Raw genomic sequence first — 22,000 nt, forward strand, 5'->3', positions numbered from 1 at the left:
ACTGGAGAGAAAGTGTTCACACTTGAGAGGAGGAAGTTCTACAGTCCAGAAAAACTCCAGATGAAGGTGCTGAGAACATCATCAGTGGAAGAACAGCTGTGTAAACCTAAAGGAAAATATATCTGGAATAAATTCATCAGCTTCTAAACAGTTACTTTATATGTGCATCAGTGTAATGGAAAGACGCTGGCCACTGTGCAAAAAAAGTACTTTGTCTCAGATGACATCCAAAGTGCAGCTTTGAACCCAAAAAGAAGACAATTGCCTAGAACGCCGAATAGACTGAGAACAGCCACTGCTGTATTCCTTACAAGTCCCAACACTGACTGCTGTCTCCTCTTTTCTGCTGCAGTTCAAGGAAGGATCAGAGAATATGGGGCAATAAGTGATGTATTCTGCCAGCAGTAATAAGGACGTCATGCACAGCTCTTAAGAGCCCCAGCTAGCAGTGAAGATCACTTTATTTGCAGGAGAAAGGTACTCCATTGTGTTCATATTCATAACAAGCCTTAACCCAACTCCTCAAAGCAGCTGGACATGCTTCTAACTCAGTCTGAAAATGTGCAGAAAAGAGTATTATTGCATGAGTATTCTTGCATGCCAGCAGTGAAATCATTAACAGAAAATGTGTATCTGGTTGGGGCAGAGCTAATGTTGAGGCAGGGGGTAGTGCGTCCCTGAGGCAAGGCATGGTGACATGACATGCCTTTGTTTTCCTAACACAAAGGACTGAAGAAGTCTATGTTAAGCATTAGCTAAATAAAAGCAGCTGATTCCTATCTATTTACCTATTAAGCCAGTGGCCTGGAGTTGGATTTTTTTTGTTCTGACTGTTGGTTTATTGCAGCTGAAGAAATGATACCATCGCTTTTCAACATTTAACCGTAGCGTGGAAGCAGGAGACAGAGGTACACTGTACACCAGAGCAAACATTGGGCTCTCTTGACACATATAGCTTTGATCTGATTGGAGCTGAGAAAAGAAGATGAGGAAAAGTCATGGAAGAAGATATGGACATCAAAACTGTGCAGAAGCCACAGAATTATGACTTCAACACTACAGGCTGGAATAACAATCCATCAATTATTTCAGGCAGGGGAAAGAAGGGGAGGCAGGGTGGGCAGGTTGAAATCCTCCACCTGCCTCCTTCTCCCCATACTAATTCTACACTGAAGTCTTCTTTTAACATGCTTATCACTAAACCAATTCTGGCATTTCTTCATTGTCAATGAAGAAGTAGCATCTCAAGCTGCAAGTCCAATCCTACCCTGTGTTTACATACCAAGCAGATTTAACTCTGCACTTGAAAGTGGGGGGAACAGGTAAGCATCACAGCCTGGAAAGGGTTCTTTGTATTGTAATTTGGGGATAGAGGGTCAAGTTTTGTCCTTTGGGTTAGTAAGCTTTCAAATACAATACAACCACTTAAACCATGAAGCAATTTTTAACACGTTTTAACATGTAAATGAATATTTGCATTCCCTCAACAATGTCAAAGATCCAGCAGCATCTCTTAACACAGTGTTCAGATATCAGTACAGAATACAACACAAAGCAGTACTTTTACTTGCTTAGTAATATTATGGTTATCATGATCTCGTAAATATTTCATCAAGTTTATTGGTAAGATAAAGGCATGTGATCTACACCTCATATATTGTCCTTTGTACTCCCAAGGAAGTGACAGAGCTACAGTTATTACCTTTATTATTATCTTCTCCTCTTCCACCTTCAGCTGTTGCTTTAACACAGGCTGCAAGCACATTAAAGAAGCAGTTAGCTTGACGTTGGAAAAGTTATAGTTTACACACCTCTCACCACAGCACACAGCACACTATTTCATTCTCCCTCTGTGACCTTCAACAGGAACAGAATTAATCAACATGGTGTACTTAAAAACAATTCCAGCCCTTTACATGTTTTTCTCACAGAATTAGAAGCATCAAGATCACATCAAAGGAAGCAAGCATCAGGTTTAACACTAATATTTTTTCCCATTTCATTAATATTTTTATACCAATATTTTGTCATCCTTAAGTAAGAGTAATTTTACCTTCCTAGATACAGAAGTCTCACATAAAGTGTGAGACAATGGATTCTTGAAAAGATGAAAATTAAATATTTCTGCTCCTGTTGAAGATCTGCAGTCCCTCCTAGACATATCTACAGCATATGAAGAACCTGAATGGAACCTTGCAATTCTGAGAACTAGCCTATTTTTTCTGAGCTGGTCTATTTAAAAATCTTGTCTTGCAGAGCACTGTATTTTAGGAGTACTGTCTGACGCCATGTTCTCTAGAAACAGCATAACACAGACTCTTCAGAGAAATTTTTGAGGTATAACATGTACAGGGTGTGAATAGCTTTCATCAGTTGACCCATATCTCTCCCAAAGTGCCTCAAAATTTAAAAAAAAAAAAAGCAAAAAAAAAAAGCAAAAAAGCATATTCTTTCTCAACAAATGTGGGTATCTCCCCACATTTTTCTATTTCTGAATCTCTTAAAATTGTCAGAGATAAAAGCAAAATAAAAGTGTGACCTCTGGATGTTTCACAGAGGAATCTCTTTACCTCTGACAGATGTGAAAGACACAACATTGTTATGTCAGGAAGGAGAACCATTCCTCCTAGACAAGTCCATATCTAATAATCAGAAGAAGTTTTGTTATGTGCCTTAAATTAGTTTGAGATTATATAACCTTTTCAGGTAGCAACATCATATTTTTTTTTTTCAGTAATTTCTCTTAAATTCTTACAGAGAGATTCTGATGACTAAGAAATCACCCTCAATTTTAACATATTAACAGGACTTTCATTAACACGTCGATGGGACTGAACATAGGCCAATAACTTGCAAGATCAATCCTGTCTCACAATGGTGTCTCTGAGATAGATTTTTTTCCTTATTTAAAATATACTGGGAAAGTGACAAAAACAAGTCTTCAAATATACATATATAACAATGAGAGTGTTTGCAACAAGTGAAATTTGAAAATTAAAAATTTACCTAACTATGAAATTCTGGGGCATAGTTCTAGAAAACAGTGTCACATGCTTTGCCAATAGAAAGAGTCAATCTACTAAAGAGATCAAAAATTCATTCATATATCTTTATATTTTTTGTGATGAACTTAGGCTTATATCTGTTCCTTTGCAACAAAACCTTCTGTTGCTTATTCCTCCTACAAATCACAGCCAAATCCAGGGAAAATCCAGAGATACTTTATAAAAAGGACATTTGTTAGCACTGCTCCATTTAGCCTTCTAGGACAAAGCATTCAGACAAGGCTGTGAGCACTAGGAATGCAGATGGTTTAGTAGCTCTTTTGCATACAGTAAAATATCCACAGCATTTTCATATTTGGGAAGGCTGACTGACCCATACTAAATCCTAGTTAAATAATAGAAGGCAGCCACTCTCTCTTTACATTCACCTGTCTTGCAAGGGGCAGGAGTTAGAGGGCTCAGAGATTTCACTCCATGCTATACATAGGACACAGAAATGGAGTACAAATGTGAAATACACTTTTCATTTCATGAGTTCCCTGAAAAGCACTAACCCTAGAAGGGGAGAGAGGCAGGAGACAACAACTTCACAGCCGACTCTCAGATTTCACTACGCACAACTGACTCCACCTCTCCTAGCCACATATCTACTGTATCACCACATCCAGACAGGGACCTTGGTGTGCAAAATAGTTGAAAACTACCCTCAGGATGAGAGCAAGGCAGCTGGTCTGTGGAATTTGGAGTCTGTGCTTCATGTTCTGTCTTTTCTGCATCTTTCTTCATCAAACAACAGCTAAAAGAAAACTGAAGTTTGTGTCCCTAGTAAGTATGGAAAATTTCTTCAAAATTTCACTTACTGAAATTTACTGTCACTTGCTACTCTTCTAGTACTCTAGGGTAGAGAGGAGAGGGTACCTTTTCAAGTATTTAAATGTTTCTTCCATATTTAAAATTCATTATTTCATTATCAAAAAAAAAAAAATCTCAATTTTAAATAGGATTTTATAATTTTGTCTTCTTTGTGCACTCCTAGGTGAACTTACTTTCTGGATGGATACAGAATGCTTATTTTATAGCACTAAGAGAAAAATAACACAGGATTCTGTTTCAAAATGTGAAAGAGGATTTCATAACTAAGTACCAACTGTGCAAAATCCCTCCTTACCATGGAAGAGTTTCCACTTTTCCAGTGGTTTCAATGGACTAACATGCAAAGTAAACTTCAGTATGTGAAACTCAAACTAGTGTACAATGACATTGAAGAAGCAACACAGAAACCAGCACTGTGAAGCTAATGCTGTTTGCAATGATTATGATGCACCATTTGTTTGCAGGAAACCTGAAGCTTATTCTGAGCATCACACACACATAAATCATTTATATAATTTTTGTTCTGCAGTTTTTAATTTCATTTCTCCCTGCTTGAATTAAGAAATTTAAAAAAAAAAAATAAATCTGGTGGTAAAATTTTAGAGTCATATAGCACGTATTTAAAGGAATTATGCTGCAACACATACAAAGCAAAGAATTCATTATACAAATTTAAAAAATCCAATGTATCTTTAAATATATAGAGATATGTATAATATAGATAAATATATATAGATATATAATATATTAATAGAATATATTAACATATATAATATAGATATCATATAGAGAGATATCTCTATATATCGATTAATCTATATCTATATATAGATTTATAATATCTATAAATACATCTTTTATCTGAAGTGAAATTCCAATGTTTTCAGAACAACTATTTACATATTAGATGACATTTTTGTCCCCTCTTGTGATGAAAAAGCCAACATATAACTTTTTAAGGCTAATTTCTTCCATTTCAGAGAACTTCACAGCAGTCAGCCACAGAACTCATATCTTGAGTTTAGGTTTCTTCTTTCTGAATTCCAATTTAGTCATACCAAAATACTAATGTTCAAATATTTCTGCAAAATTGCTTACATGATTCTGGTTTTCTGTTTATTTAATATTATGATCTATACTTCCTAAAATACCTAAACCTCTTTAAAATATAATAGGGTATCCTTTAGTTCTTATAATTTACAAAAATTTACTTGAGCTAATTTATTCTCAAACACCAATGAAAGAACCAATTCTATTTGTCTAAATAGATTAAACTGGAAATGTAGGTATCTAGACTTAAGGCAAGCACCATTAATATACTTAGCATCTGTCAGATACAGTACTCACTGTCATTGCATATTCCTTGTGACTACACTAATTAGTTATAATTACCACAAAAAATACCAGTAACATAAAAGCAATTTCATCTATTTTATCAGGTATTTCGCCATGGTGATCATACCCCACAGGAGTTTTTTCCAACTGATAAGCACAGAGAAATTGCAAGACAACAGGGATATGGCCAACTTACCAAGGTGAGTTTGTTTACCTGGGCCAAGAATTGAAATACTGGAACATGGTGTGTTGATATCTGGAGGCTGGAACTTTGCTTTCACCTGGATAAAGCCCTTAGTAAGTTGTCACTTAAGGACAGCCAAAGAACTTGGAAACACAGCAACAGCACTCACTAATTTTAAATAAAGCTGAGCCAGTCTGTTCTGGTCCAGTGTCAGCATTTGTTGAGCTCTTTGATTGCAGTCTAGGTCTTCTGGGAGGAGCCAGGCACTGGTGACCATCTCAGTTCACCTGTGACTACAGAGGAAGCTTTAACCATCAGTAACAGAAGGTGGTGGAAGTGCTTACAGACACAATTCTCCCTCAATCTTTGCTGAATAGGGGTGCTTCCTAACTCATGAACTGTTAAGATCCATCTTAGCAGTAACTTTTTTCATGCAATGCCCATGAAATCTGATTTCAAACTCAGCTATTTTAGTGCAGGCATTTGTGGAATCAGCTGCTGGTAGTAAGCAGAAGCAGCTGAAGCAACCAGAGATACTGTGTCTGACAGATACTGTGCTTGCCTTAACAGTAACTTCTATTAGCTGCCACCTCTTACAAGTGGAGCCAAGGGTGCAGTGTACTATCAGTCTGCAGGGCAAAACTTGGGCACTGAGTGGTTTTAACCCCAGTTCTGCTCTCCTCCCACCAGAAGGACCCACTGTGTCTGGGTGCTTGTGCTTCCTTTTTGTCCAAGATGTTATTTGGATGGAAAAAAGCTGCTAGTTATTTGTCCAGTACTCAGAATCAGGCAGTCTCCCCGAAGTAGTTTAGAAGGGCCAGAAATCTGATTGTCCCAGATAAATGACTATAGTGCACGTGGAGGCAGACTGTGAGGTGTGGCTCTTCTTTAGGCACACAGACCTTATGTGCATAAGGGGTCTCTCTCCTAGGGGAACTTGCTATGTCTCCATCAAAATCAGAATACAACAAACTGCCTGAGGGGTTCCTTTTCCCCACTATTCTTAGGAGGCAAAACTGATCTCCAAAGCAAAATCAGGCTTGTTTCTGCTCATGTCAACCCCTTTGAAGAAACAGGAGTAGCAGACCAGCTTCCCAACTCAGCTGTGACTCAATCATTCCATATAAACGCTATGCAAATTCAGCAATCCATGCCAGCTTGCTCCAGGGTATGGAAGACTACAAGACCCAGGAGTCAGGACTTAACAACATGCATATTAGGCAAGTTGGGACAGAAGCCTAAACCACACATATACCCTAAGAAACTGTATGCACAATCCTAGCAAAAGAAAGAGGTGATCACATGCACACACAGTGGCTCCTGAGTAACTTGGTCTGACCTCATAGCTGACTTGGCTTTGAGCAGGAGGTTGGACTAGAGACTTCCTGAGGCCCCTTTCAGCCTGAATTATCCTCTGATCCCATGACTTAGAAAATTGTTTTAGGAAGCAATGAGTAATCACTGTACTTGAGATCCCAGTGTACAATAATGATTACATGAGCAAAATGGAACCAGGTACTAGTAAAAAGATGGCAATATAGAGACTATTACAGGGACATTGTGTGTGATTGTGTTGGAGTCACCACCCCTAGGGGTGTTTAGGGAAAGACTGGAAATGGTACTTAGTGCCATGGTCTAGTTCACGTGGTAGCATTAAGTAATAGGTTAAACTCAGTGATCTCAGAGGTCATTTTCAACCTAGCTGATTCCATGATTCTGTGATTCATATGTCATGTGTTCACAAAATTATGTAGGTAAGCTGAAATATGTTCAGCTAAGAGCTACTAAAATGTTGGGACTGGAAAATCTATTTTGCTTTGAGAGTACAGAATTGTCATCAGTTTAATTTAAGACAGAGATAAAGTGACTTGATTCCATTTTATGGATTATTATTTAACTATGAATAACATCTGTGATGGTGAATGTTATTCAAAAGTGTAACAAGATTCAGTGACTGAAAGTTGGGAACATAGGCAAGAATCAAAAATCAAATGTTTCAGACTGTTGATAATAATTAACTATTGCAGCAAAATGTCTTGGAAGACTTTTACTTCAAGTCTTCTATTCTGAAAAATGAGATCTTGCCCAGGCTAAAACGGTAGCCTCCATAAGGAATCACTGGTAATACTCTATGGGATTCATATCCTGGATGTGTCTTCATGGACAGGTGGCTGTCCTATCTGCACTCCCAGTTAATCAGCTCTGAGACAGTAATAGAGTAGAAACTAGACAGATGGTGTTGGAACATCTCTATGCCTGCTTTAAGTCTCACTAGCTCAGATAAACATACACATAGCTTTCCATAGAGCAAAACAGAAAACTGCTTCCACCAGGAGTCATATCTAACATTATCTAATACCATACATCCAGCAACTTTACTACCTTTTTTCTCATTCTTCTTTCCTACTTCGCTTTGAAAAGGAAAAAAGCCTTTATTAAAATAATATCAAGTATTACTGCATTCTTTTTTGGTTGTAAGAATGGATGCATAGCACATTTCTTTAGCCTCTTACGCTCTTGTGTTACTTCTACAGCTTGGCATACAACAGCAGTATGAGCTTGGCCAGTACATGCGGAGGAGATACTCTCATTTCCTGAGCGTTGTTTACAAGCAGTGTGAGGCAAGTACTGGATCTGGGCAGGAAGATGTTTTTCATGGTTCTTAATAGGACTTCCTGGATGCATAAGAGTCTAAACCTGGTGCAGCTGGAGAAAATTTATTACCGATTGAAGTAAATGTAATCCAAAGTATCCCTGAAACTGTGGTTCAGCTTTTATCCTGATGGTTAACTGAAAACCACATGGAGGGCTTTTTAGGCTGTACATAGTTTCAGCTCCCTTACTGCTGCATGGGAGAGCATCTGTCAAATATCTCCAATGCTACACTTCCACATGGAATTCAGATACAACTCAATTTTCATTTAGGTTCCAGTTTTTCAGCCCTCATATGATGTCCCAAAGTCTAGAGGGTCAAATAGAGTCAATCTCCTGCTCTCTGCTAAGATTCCTAAGATAATTGTTACCATGCTGCAGCTCAGTTGCCCAGCAAAATTGTATTCCAGCTGCAGTCTTTCTCCCTCTTCCTTCTTTCTCATAGTCCTTCTTCATGCTACTCCATTTTAATGACTACTTCCTCAGTACCAGCCCCTTTTTTTGTACCAAGAAGACAATAAAGTAAGCCTAGTGGAAGATACTACCTCCCAAAATGTTTCTTTTCTTTTTTTTTTTTTCTTCCTTCAGATTTATGTTCAAAGCACTGACTGTGATCACACACTTATGAGTGCTCAGGCAAGTCTTGCTGGACTGTACCCACCAACACAGAGTCAGATTTGGAACCCCAGAATCCTTTGGCAGCCAATTCCAGTTCACACAGTGCCGCTGTCACATGATAATGTGAGTATAAACTAGGGACGTCTGCTTTCCCTTAATTGTATGTAAAGTACATAGGATATTGAGATGAAGGTGCAGCAAAAAGTTCATGGTAAAAGCAATGAAAAGTACTTTGTTACAAGCATTGTGAAGAAATGCCTAATAAGCTGAATAGAACTATTGGCAAGATTTTCACAGGAATAGATTTATGTGTCAGAGACATGATCTTAACAAAAGAGAAAGAAAAATGGGAGTACTGGGTATAGAGAAAAAGAGTTAATTTATAAGGTGAGTAAATCACTGTAAAAGTAGATTAATCCTAAATTTAATGCAAAAATTACTTTCTTTGTGTGAGAAAACACTTAATCTCACTAGTGCTTCAGTATTTTTTAGTCCACAGCCAACAGAAAACACAAGATAATCATTCTGGGACTTACATTATGGTGAAAATTGAGTTACAGGATTCCTTTTCCTGACACTTTGCTGGTCAGTGCATGCAGTTCAAGGATTGGTGAAAAAAGTAAAAGGGAAAAGGAAGGAGGACTCAGAGCTTTAAGCATGGGTTCATAGGGCAATGTAGTTATTCATCTCCCTTCCTCAGCTCCTCACTTTGGAGTTGTAAGGAATCCTGTGGATAGCAGCTCTGTAGCCTGCATGTACTTATCCTAGAGGGGAAAGCTGTGCAGCTGACTGGGGCTGGAATCTCTTGTGTGTGGAAAATTTGTAATAAAATGTTAGGAAGATAAGGAGTGTGCAGTGTAAGTCCTGGTTACGAGAGCAGGTTTGCACATGTGATGCAAGATAAATTGTGTGGGCTTTAGAAGTCTAGTCAACACAGTCTGCGATGACAAAGGAATCACATTAGATAGGTCATGGAGCAATGGTTCTCACCTTAGGGTGATGAGATCATGAAGATGGAAGGTATGGAGACATGTCTTCCTTTTCACACACACAGCCAGGCACAGAGCCAGGAGCAGCTTCTGGCACTGTCACAGGTGGGGATATCTCAGCAGACAGTCAAGAATACCTGGCCAGTATCAGCACAAATGGCAAACTCAGCAACCTGGTGCTGCACCTCGTTCACATCTAGGGGAGCAAGTAAGTCTGTTCAAACAAACCATAAAGTCATGAACATATGCACAATTTTCATACTTTTTTCAACTATTTGTGTTTTAACTTTATTCATCCTTACTATATATGCTCAGGCTAAACCTGAGACCACAAGTATCCTACAACACAAAACAAATGCCCATCCTTTATTGGTGAAGTTATGCCTGTTCATGAACTTATGGCTATAATTGACAGATACCTTCCCATCTTGTGGAATACATAGATTGTATTTCTAAAAAGATTGAGGTACTTCTGTGAAGCGTTCCAAGCTAATTAGCCCTTCAAAACTCTCAAGTTCTTTTCAAAGTTCTTTTAACTTTGGGAGTATATAGATGGAGCTACATTACTGGGAAAAGGACAAAAAAACACATTGGAGAAAAGCACTAATAATATCTCAGTGTCAATTTTTAACTTTTGCTTTAAATTTTACAGAAAACAAGAATAAACACAATTTAGCTTACATATATAAATACATATAAATGAAATAACAAATTCTTAAGTTATTCCAGACATATATATCCTTTAACATTCATATATCTTCAATTAATGAAAGACAAAACCAAGTTACAGAAAGTTGACAAGTTTCTACAATGTAGCTGAACTAAACGAAGCTATGTTAAATAGACTGGATCCAGCTGAGTATGCACAAAGACTCCTATTGCAGTACAGCTGATGCTTGGTAATTTGTTGTAAAAATGTGATGGTGTGTTTAAAGAAAGACTGAATACAAGGAATGAAATCATCCCTGGAGAAGCTAAGAACAAAGGAGTTCATGAGGGCTTGTCTCAGTCTTCTGTCAAAGGACAAATTTCATCTTGTGTAAATGAATCCTTTAACTTTGAACTACTGCAGCTATTACTCCTCTGAACATTTAAAGATGATTTTGTATGTAGTCATCACTGTGACTCCTAGAGTCCTGAAGATGAATATCCTTGAAACTACATTCCCAAATTATTTTTCAGCTTGTCCTAACTAGTGCAGCCAATCAGAACAGCAATCCTGTAAGGGTATATTGAATTGCAGAACAAGATGCACCTTGCCTAACTAGAATTTTGCAATTTTCTTTCCAGTTGCTATACCTACCTTTCTCACACTGCCCAAAATACAAGGAGCTTCTGAGAGAAACCTTTGCAACAAGGGATTTCCAAAGGCAATTCAAGCACTACAAGGTGAAGTATTTTCAGTTCTGGAAATCCAGTTAAAGTGTATCACTTCTTCAACATCATCTGACACATAGGATTAAAAAATAGCAGTTAATATGCTCCTTTCATATCTCTAATCTTCACAGTGGGTGTGGACAACATATCCAAAAAACAATTACAACATTACAGATCCAGCTGGACTGGGTTACTCCCAACAATTGAAAATGGCAAGTCTCAGAAAAGAGAAATTATTGACCTACTTGCAAAAATTTAGTTTCCAGGAGACTAAGCAAAAAAAACCAAAAACCTCTTCAGATAAAATCAGTGACAGTGCCTCTCAAATTATTCCAATACCTCTCTCTATTTACTCCCATGTAAAGCAACTCCTCTGATATCTCTGCCTGCATAAGTCTGTGAGTTCAGATTCATTTTCTCAGCTCAATTCCCCAGAATTTCTTTAACAGTCTCAGTGTTTTCCTCAAGTACCTACGCATGTTTTCCACCTAAAATTTTAATTTAGGTGTTCTCTTATGTTTTTTGCTTGTCTTCATATGGTATCCTTTCCTTTCTTTCTCCACCATCAAAATCTTTGCATGACTATATAATTATATTTATTCTACTGCAACCTTCTTCTTCACACATGTATTCAAAAGGACACTGTGAACCTCGCCTGTTTTTCTATTATCTTTCACCACTGACCTCAATCATCCATCTGTGGCTCTGCATCTGGGTATTACATGCAAGTAAATCACATTTCCCATTTTATCAAATTTACATCATACAGCTCCTTCTCCTGACTACCATTATCAGAATAATAATGTTTATCATACTTCCTTTAAGCACTTTTTGGATTTCAGCCAGACTTCTTCATATATATATATGTTCCCTCTACTTCCTTCTAAATATTTCCACCAAGCATAAACAATCACCATACTTCAAATTTGAACTAACATCACCAACCTTGTCTAAATGAATAGGCCAAACTCTCTTACATCTAGGCAATGGTTCATTGCTTAAGTGCAAAGTGCAGAGATTGACTTCTTTCTAAAAACTCTTATGTACTAGTATGGCAGTGTGTAGAAATCATGTAAAAAGGCCCTCAATACTACAACTTTGGTGTTTTTTGTATTCCAGCAATTTCTGAAGTTTTTAGCCACTCATACAGGATACCCATTGAAGACGTTGACTACTGAGAGGATTTGGAAGCTCTCTGACACTTTACAATATGAGGTAAATAGAATCATAGAATCATTTAGGTTGGAAAAGACCCTTAAGATCTTTGAGTCCAATAGAAATTCCTTCCTTCAACCTGGTATTTTTACTTCATTTATTTTTTATTGTTAAGTCATAAAAAGATGGCAGATCTGTGCTTCAAAATTTTTTTAAACATAGACTATTTTCAGCTTCTTTCCCAGAAACCCTCAATTAACATCAAACTTACTATTGAAAATCCTGTAAACACTCTATGTGTGAGGCTGCTATGGGTCATCCACCACTAGAAGGAACACAAATTAATGGATTTTCATATTCAAAATCCAGCCAGTGACTGCATATGGAGAATTAGGCAAAAGCATACCTTTGGATAAAATTGTCTTGTAACTCATCCACACCCCACTAGGAGATACACAGGGATAAAAATATGTTGCTGGCAAAGAAACATAAGCATCCTTCCATGAAGATTTTATGCAAATTGTATAAGCAAGAGAAGTCATTATTTGTACATGGCCAGCAGTGCACAGAGTATTTTCAGGAATTAAGCAGCCATTGGAATGACAGAAACTGTTATTTGTGCAAGTTTGGAAGCTTGTTCTAAGCAAAGGTACCAGGCATATCACAAAAAAACATGGATTTTGTAATGAAAGGGGTATTGTGGTGCCAAACTGGCATGGGTATCTAGGTTCCAGAGTCTGGAAATGTCATGATTTGAAAAAAATCCTAACTGCTCTTAATTTAGGAAGAAGTCCCACTTCAGAGTCTAGACTTACCTCAGCTGACACAACAGAAAATTGAAGAGTTTTGAGTTAAAAAGTTATTTTTGAAGGCAGCTTTTGCTATACTTTCATGCATAGCTATTTATAAACTTAAGTATTAATGATTGGTCATCAGTAGTACTGGGATATTAGTGAGGGAGTTTTAAGGTGGATTTCAGAAGCAACATGTAATATTTTATAGAGTGTGATGCTAATGAGTTTACCTTCATTCCTGCAGTTTTTGCAAAAGTCCAATTTTGATCAAAGCAGACTTGAATAGAATGTTAGCCAGGGCAGTAAGTGAAATGTTAACATGTTGGGACATCTCACTGTAATTTCAGTGAGGTCACCCTTCCATGTTTTCCAAATGCAGGACCACAACTTTCAGTAGTTAAATCATACCGAGAACCTGTGTCGCCAGACAAATACACAAAATCCACTGCTCCCATAAAGAATCTAGTTAAACACTAGAATTGGAAAAAAAGAAAAAAGAAAAGAAAAATTGTGTTTCTCCTTCTAGTGTTAAATTTGATGAGCTTTGGTCTTTGATAGTAATGACTGAGGACTCTGAAGGTATCAATTAAGACATCTGCCATAAAAGCTGCTCTCATTTTTCAAGCATACAGAGAGCGTCCTTACACAGCTTTTTAATACAATTCATGAAACTAAAGTAGCACGCATCTCTCTGCATTTGTTACTTTCAGCTAAGTGTTATCTGACTCTCACATAACTTGGAGAATGAGGTGTTTGCTTGCCTACAAACTGTCTTAAATAGCATGCAACCAGCCAATTCTTTCCTCAAGACGTAAATCACATTTATTAAAAGAGAAATGGATAACATTGTGATCTGAGCTGGTTTGTGATCATGAGCCTAGCTTGTTCTATTGTTTTCTTGTTTAAACAAACCCTTAATGTAGTTGACATTTTCCTTTGAGCTGGCTTGTTACAAGAACACTCCTTTTGGTGATCTCAGTCCAAAGGTTACATTACACTAAAGGAAAGTTACCAACCTTGTTTAAACAGGAATTCAGGGTAGTACAAACCAGGAGTGTTGTGTATATCTTTCGTTTTCACAGTTGTGATCACTAATATACCTTGGGATGCATCCCCAAGGAAACACTAATCCATTCCACATTAGCTTGAGGATTGTGACAGTATCCAATAGACCATAATAGGTATGAATTTCATTTATATCTCATCCTTATACATCATACTTGTAGTATACTACAGCTATACATACTTCTATTTGATCTCTGTATTCCTCTTACACCTGAGAACTACCAGCCCTTAAAATCCTGATGTTTATGTAGGATTTGTTTCAGTGAAAGTATATCCCAGAACATGACTGAAAAAGTCATACAGTGATTTTTTTCACCTGATAATATAAAAATGCCAGTTGCTTTTTGCAAAATTTTTAGTATTATATTTCCTCTTCTTGTTGAACACTGCCCCTCAAATTTCTTTTAAGCACTATGGTGCTATAAATAGGAATGCTACAACTGTCTAAAAGCAAAATACAGTCATCATTTTATTACAATGAGAAAATGTTACTGGAGTGAAACATTCAGAATTTGTTATGAAAAGTATTTTGTGTCAGAATAAAGAACAGCAGTAGGAATCAGTAAGAAAATCACCATGTTTTCTTTCTTCACTGTAGGACACTAACAATTACACTCTACCTGTTTGGGCTACTCATGGTGTCAGGACCAAGCTGATGAAGCTGTCAGAATTGTTACTGCAGGCGGAATTCGGGATCCACAAACAAAGACAAAAATCACGTTTGCAGGGAGGTAAGCTGAATTCTTACCCCATTTAAAATCAAAAGCAGGATGGGAAAGAAGAAAGGGTATATGATAAACACTGCTGCTTATTCCATAGCAGAAGGGTGAAAGATGTTGTTATGGTGATATTGGTGGGCAAACTGAAAGATTTTGATTAATGGGGAGGGAGATGGTGAGCATATAAATCATTATATCCTAATCTAACATTACAATTGAGGTATCATTTAGATTACTCTATAAGAAATTTGATATAATATACAGATCCTTGTTGAATTGAATTAAGTCTGAACTTAGTGTAAGCCTCCATGTGTAATTTTAAAAAAAAATATTTGTAGTAATGTCTATAATGGTGATTTTGTTGCCTAACAGTCGTCATATTCCACTATTGAGAGTCCTAAAATGATATTACTAAACTGCTTCTTCTTATTCTGCTCAGAAAAACAGTGGCTGAAATTTTAAAATATACTTTTTTAATCAATCATTCTCCTCCATTCATCCACTGTCATCTTTTGAGCCTCCTTTTTGTTTCATATGGGCAGTGTGCAGGCAGGATCTGTGAGCTAGGAAGACAAATAAACATATAAGCATGCATCAATTTATTTCATTTTTCAAACACCAACTTGCAAAACTTGGCACAAAGTTCAAACCTCTGCCTTTGCTTTACGAACAATTGCTATTAAAAATGTGCCAGGAGCTAAAGACTAATTCTGCCTAATTTCCTAACTGGTACAGTGCTACTTCTAGGATTTTAATTTGTTGACATGTCAACCTTATATTAACACACTAGTGCAGCCATTGATTTAAATCAAGTAGTTTGTCTTACAAATTTTCAGCGGTTAACATTAATAGACAACCACAGAATTTATAAAGCCCTTGAGTCCAGAGGATATGCTCTTTCTTTTTTCTCTGGAAAGCAGGAAATCAATCAAGCCACACACACAGTGAGGTAGTATTCATTACTGTGCTCTTCTTGCACTGTTCTGCTGGCACAAAGTAAGTGTCAATGCACTGTTTGAAGCTGTAGAGACTATTAGGGATTCCCAAAACATTTTACACAGAAGTAAAATAGGTCCACTTCTCATTTGAAAGATACTGTCACTATTAATCAGGGCACAAATTACCAGTTAAGTCAATTGAATAAATCTGGTGCATTTAGCGACAGATTGCTAAAATGGCAACAATTGATACAGGTGTTAACACACGCATCTCTTTCATTGTCACTGCTTCCCCATTTTCTTTCAGGTATTCTTTTAAAAACTATTCTAAAGCATATCTTAGATGCCAGAAAGCCTTCATATCATCAAAAAATGGTTATATATTCCACGGTGAGTGCTTTCTGTTTCCCTTGTGTTTCCTTTCTGCAGTTATTAAATGCAGTGAAAGCCATGAAATTTCATTTCCTTCATGAAATAGAGCAACAAGCATTTTTTATTTGGTTAACCTTAAATATCTTGAGGTTTTTAAAAATTTTTAACACATACTACTTTGGAACCTGAAGCATTCCATTTTCCACTTCATGTCATGGTTTTTTCATTCTAATAGTGTTTTGATTGAGCAGGGAACTGGAAAAATCATGACTCATGTTTTATTAAATCTGGATCACAAAGTTAATTTAAAACAAAATCTCCTTCCTGCATCTTTTTCAAGTGCAAATGGGAAAAAAAGAGAAAAAATTAAGTTACAGTTATTTTAGAAGGCCTTATGAAGGCAGTTACTCAATTGTGATGTTATATTTTTGTTTAGAATGTGCCAATGCTGTCATTGGAGGAGGAAATTTTTGGATTGCTCTCACTAAAAAGCTGGTCTTTCTAAACTGCTGTTATAACATGACCTATTGGGTATATATCAGCCAAAGAGCTTACTGATCTGATCTCAGATACTGTTTACTTAACAGGCAAAACCACTAGTTCTTCTTAAAAGAAGTTTTAACAGCCCTCATTAATTTTGTAAGAGCTGCAAGTGACTAAGACTTCTTAAATATTTACATATATATATATATATATCTACACTTTATACATGCAGCAGCATTTCAGTTTATATAGCCATAAAGGGACAATATTTGTTCAACAGTACAGAGGGCAAGTATTAATGAGGCTACACAAGTAACGTTAATATTGAGTGGACAGACAATGTGCAGGAGATATTGTTAAATATTAGCTTCATGCAATCATTTTCAATAGCCCTTTAATTAAAGGTTTCCTCTGTTCACAGCATGCAGCTACCATTGCTGCCTTACAGATGGCACTCAATGTCTTCAATGGGAAATTGCCTCCTCACAGTGCCTGCCATTTTTTTGAACTTTATCAGGAAAAAAACGGGCAAGTATCTGCAAGCTATACTGCTAATATCTACTTTTTCTAAAAAGGAATTATCTGATACCCACGACTGGATATGTGAGATTTACTATTCAGGAAAATACTGCACATTGAGTTTACATTTGTAATTGTATTCAGTTTATTAGTCAGTAGCAGAATAAGCCTGAAAACCACACACACACACATACACACACACATATATATATATTACAGTTATGAAAGGCTTTTATCTATCCTTTTTATCTTTTAACTCCTTATAAAAGACAGCAAACTACACACAAATTGGTGTTGACCCCCTGTTGCTTAAAAAGCTCTCTTCAGAGTACTAATTATATTAGGAAATCATAAGCACATTAGCAACCAGACAAATAATCTGGCTAAAAGTTTGTCCCCAAGTATGATAACTGAAGCATGTGTGATTTTGCATACCTAACTTTATTTTGACCCTTCTGTATTTTGAAACAGGCAATACACCATAGAAATGTACTACAGGAATAATACTTTGAGGGAGCCTCACCCCCTCACTCTCCCTGGCTGCAAATTTCGCTGTCCCCTAGAGAGATTTACTCATCTGGTCTCTCCCATCCTCGTACACTACTGGACAAGAGAATGTAGAATGTAGGATATCAAAAGAGGTAAGCTAAGGGCTTTTGGCACATCTACCCAAAAGTAAAGCCAGGATTGCATCTTGAGCCAACAGCCCATTTGAAGTGACCATCATTTTCATAAGGGTCTGCTCTGAAATGAAAAATACACAGATCCAGGAAAAGAGAAATGTACCCATGGCTGTCATTTCTGCTCCATCAATACACTTGTCTATTCCAGACCAACTTTCTGGTGAAATGAAACCAAGGCTGACCTGACTTGAGGGTACTGTTTTTCACATGGGTTTTTTTTTGTTTTGGTTTAGTACAGTCAAAAATCTCTTCAGTTACTGAAGAAGTACGTGTAAATGCACTGACTTAAAACAGTCCCCTGTTCTTCTCTGCAGAGAATAACTGCAGAGTATTTGTCCAAGCTTATTAACAACAGTCAACAATTATGCCTTCTCTTGATTTTAGCAGGCATTCAGAGATCAAAACAGATGAATATTAAATAGTACACCAGATTGGTACTTACAGAATGTCAAATGTATACAGACACACATTGGGATACTAACTCATTCCCTCGTAGGTTGTCTATATCACCATATTAGAATGTTTAAATTTCCATTTTGACCACTTACAATATTTAGTTTTGCAGAATGAGGGAACAGGACAGCACTGTCTATCTTTTATCTAGCTCTACGTTGCTTAGGGAAATGAAAAGCTAAGAAACCTCAGTTTCTAGTGTTCAAATATTGTACCCAACATTAAAAAAATCCCATATGGCTTTCTGAATCACTGATCTCAAGAAGAATTTGAATCATCGGAGATTATAAGAATGTAGACCAGCCAACTCATCTGGTTGAAAATAATTTCCTGTTAAATATCTTGAATCCATTAACAGAGTGGAGATAGTCTGGCCAGAATAAATGAAAAATTAGCAACTAATGATTCACTAAACAAATTTCTTCTCTATAGTCATTGCTCACAAATTCTCAGGAAATATTTCAGGAAATTACCACATTTAATTGCAAAAGGTAATTTGGCAGAGGAAGGGAGAGGTTGTTTCTGATGAAGTTTTTTTCCAGCCACACTACTAATACAGTCATGGAAGATAATGATAAAAACTTCATATTTATACTGTGGTGCTTAATAATCTAAGATCTTTGGAAATAAATCCCCCTCCTTCACAAAGCAAACTGATCAGATAAATAAATGAAAAAAAATCTATCATATATCAAAATTTTACAATAATAAAGACACAAATATTTAGCCTTTACACAAAGGCTGTACTTTGTTTCAACCCTCAAATCTTGCTGATGTAGAAGTTAGATGGCGTTCAGCCATTTTACACCAAGTCCAGCATTACTGCTTTCATTAGCAATCCTGAGTGCTGAAAACACATATGGACCACAAGAAAGGTTACAACCAAACCTGATACTCCAATAAAAATGTTGCCTACATTGTCATATCAAAATTTGACATCTTCTACTAATTTATCCTGGCTCAGAACAGACCTATTGGGGCCATATCCTAATTTTTTTGACTAATTTAGAAAACATTAATTTCACTTTACCTGCAGGCAGTTTTAAACTCTCTGCTGTGCATGGGTGGCACTTGGGAAAGGGCCAAGGCACAGTGATCCACAGGCTGCACAGTGCAGCATGCTAACAGACTGCCTTGTGCTAAACCACTGTGCACTACCAATTCTCAATGAATGCAGACAGCCTGGAACAGATGACTTTTAACACCAGGAAGCTAAATTAAGGGGAAGAGTGGTGCAAAGAGTTTAGAGGTCACAATTACACTTGACACAGCTGCAAAATCCCTGATTTCAGCTGTTTCCAACTCTGTCAAAAATCATCTCAACTATTTTTATTTGCTAATGCATATGTTGTTAATTTGATTATACATGCATGAGAGCATTTTATGAAGCCCGTAGATGTGATTTTTTTAAAAAATAAAATCCAGGAGTGTGACTGAGCTCAAAAGGACAGTTTATAGAAATAACTCTTCTACAGGGAGACTCCAGTTTGCAAAACATACAGATGTTTCTATAAAAAGCTTAATTGAAGTTTTATGGAGAGGACTTATGTCCTCACTACAGGGAAATAAAAGCAAGTATTGCTATTAAAGGTTGCACAGTACAATAGCAGTATTTGATTTAAATCAGAGTTAAGTTCCTCCACATCTCAATGACCAGAGGGTGAAACATAGGAAATGAATAAAGCTCAGCATATTTGGGAGGGAGGTAAAACTGTGAGCTCTGCCTGTGCTCTTTTTGCTGCTCAGGAAAATTTCAGCATGGATTGACTCAACGTTTCAACAGACTTTTCCAAATGCTGTCAAAACGGGAGCAAATGTGTTAACTCCTCTCCACTTAGTCTGAACTGCTTACTTGTCGAGGTACTATTAACAGGTTTGCCATGTTTTCAGAGAATGCCATATGCTAAGAATGCATCCATCTTTTCGTCCTACCTTTAGGTGTTCCCTCCATTATCTTCAGTGTGGTTCACTTTATGAAAGAATTCTCCCCACACTGTGACATGACTGTGGTGCAACATTTTTCATTAAATTCCATCAGCATGAACAACTGAGTTTCCTGATCTCTATCAAAGCAAAACATTCCTTAATACTACAAACAAAAATTATAGAAAGCAGGGACTTATTCTTCATGAGTATTTGCTTTACTTTATCACCTGGTAAAAGCCAAGTGAAATATGAAACCAGTGGAATTTTTCAAGAGCTATCCTTTCCAAAGGGACATTGTCAGAATTAATTCAACTGTGTAATTATAGGGAGAGTGTTTTGAAGAGCTATAGCCCAGATTTACAGCAAAATTGGAAAATACCTCTGAAGGAGTGTTGCCCTCTTTTGAAGAATGAGACAAGAACTTACAGAACTGGTGACAGAAGCAATGTATCAAATGACTCCTAAAAGAAGGAGACATTCCACTGTCCTTAGACTTTATTTTATTTAAGAAGTAATGAATCATTTTACACCAACAGACCTCAGAAGCCATAAGAATTAGGATAATGCCTGATTACTTACCTAAGAAATGTCTTTCTTCTTCTTTTCTCTTTTATATGCACAGATATCCCGTCTCTACACAGAAGGAAGATGAGACTTAAGGAAAATTTGGACTGTGACTCTAGACATAGAAGGGGCTTATAAACAGCCAGGTTGGCTATCATGAAGACCTAGCGACAACTGGTTGACCCAACAAAGCTTTCAGATATTCTTTCCAAAAAGACAGCAAAGCCAAGTGTTAATTTTGGAAGAAAAATAATTTTTTTGTTTCAAATAGCTTTTTTAACACCTTCCTTTTGTTATGTTACTTTGATTGTATATTCTGATCTGATCATATAAAATCTGTTCTCCTGGGAAATCTGTAAGTAGATGCTGTTCTTGACATGAACAACGAAATGACAATACAAAATAAAAAAAATCAGAGCTGCATGCTCATTAAAACATGCAGAACATGTTGGGCAATCCTTCGCTAGTTAAATTTTCTAATATTGCTATTGCAAAAACAGCTTACGTTTTAACTACACAAGTGAGATCAGAACTATCAGATGCAACTAACTTCTGAAAACAGTGGACATGTCTTTTCTTGAAGAACTAGGATGTCTTATTTTTTTGCTTTCTCACAGTGGATAGGACCTTTTGCCAACAGTCTTATTGCCCACAGGTAATTTCAAAGAGAACTAGAGTAGCAGCTGAGATACAGAAAATTTCACCATTCTGGCTTCCTTTCCTCAGATCAGGCTTTTTAAATGGATGCTAAACCTATGAAAAGTGTATTCCTTGCAGCATAAGAAGATAACTGCCACTCCACAAGCTAAAAATGAATCAAAATAATAAAAAGATCGCTTTTCCTTCCAACAAGAATCTAAGTTTCAGAATTCTCACTGTAAATGCCTATTCTCTTCTCAGCAGGTCCCAATTTCTGTGCTTCTTAAGCCACCATAGGAAATACAGTTCACCAGGAAAGCTGTGGTTAGATTTTGAAATGCAGCCCCTTTTACCATTGCATCCAAACAATGGTAAAAAATGTTTTCTGACAATGCAAGACAACCAGTTCTAGCTGCTTCTTAATGCAAAGAAGAGCAAGCTTGTTTATTCTATAGTATCTTCATGTACAATGGACCCCAGAAGAAAGTCTTCCCAGGTCTGGCAGCCCTCACAGGAAAGTTAGTGCAACCTCTTTAAGTTATTCATCTCAAAGCCACGCTGATCATCACACCTCCCTTCCTAAGAAGTAATTAAAAAAAACCTGCTAGACGAAAGCAAATAGAAAGGAAAAGCCAAGACTCCATCTTTATCAGTGTT

General features: G+C 36.9%; 1 protein-coding gene and 1 long non-coding RNA gene across 2 annotated transcripts; one reads left to right on the plus strand and one right to left on the minus strand.

Moving 5' to 3' along the window:
- Positions 1-796: 796 nt before the first annotated feature.
- Positions 797-5,521, minus strand: LOC117245446. Its single transcript, XR_004500144.1, has 3 exons — positions 5,410-5,521; positions 1,703-1,753; positions 797-972 (listed from the first exon to the last, which is right to left on the minus strand). It is a non-coding gene; the product is annotated as an uncharacterized LOC117245446 (long non-coding RNA).
- LOC107198472 (prostatic acid phosphatase-like) lies at positions 3,709-21,211 on the plus strand. Its single transcript, XM_015615529.3, has 11 exons — positions 3,709-3,830; positions 5,318-5,413; positions 7,932-8,018; positions 8,638-8,790; positions 10,947-11,045; positions 12,153-12,248; positions 14,646-14,778; positions 16,012-16,094; positions 16,981-17,087; positions 17,550-17,719; positions 20,763-21,211. Exons 1-10 carry the CDS (start codon positions 3,717-3,719, stop codon positions 17,704-17,706), a joined length of 1,125 nt encoding a protein of 374 aa, XP_015471015.1. The 5' UTR covers positions 3,709-3,716; the 3' UTR covers positions 17,707-17,719; positions 20,763-21,211.
- The last annotated feature ends 789 nt before the right edge of the window (positions 21,212-22,000 follow it).

Source organism: Parus major, chromosome 2, assembly GCF_001522545.3.
Source record: "Parus major isolate Abel chromosome 2, Parus_major1.1, whole genome shotgun sequence".
NCBI lineage: Eukaryota > Metazoa > Chordata > Aves > Passeriformes > Paridae > Parus > Parus major.

Coding starts and splice junctions, on each gene's coding strand:
- LOC107198472 (XM_015615529.3), top strand. CDS start 3,717: ATGAGAGCAAGGCAGCTGGTCTGTGGAATTTGGAGTCTGTGCTTCATG. Junction 3,831..5,317: donor AACTGAAGTTTGTGTCCCTA/GTAAGTATGGAA, acceptor CTATTTTATCAG/GTATTTCGCCATGGTGATCA. Junction 8,791..10,946: donor TGCCGCTGTCACATGATAAT/GTGAGTATAAAC, acceptor TTTTCTTTCCAG/TTGCTATACCTACCTTTCTC.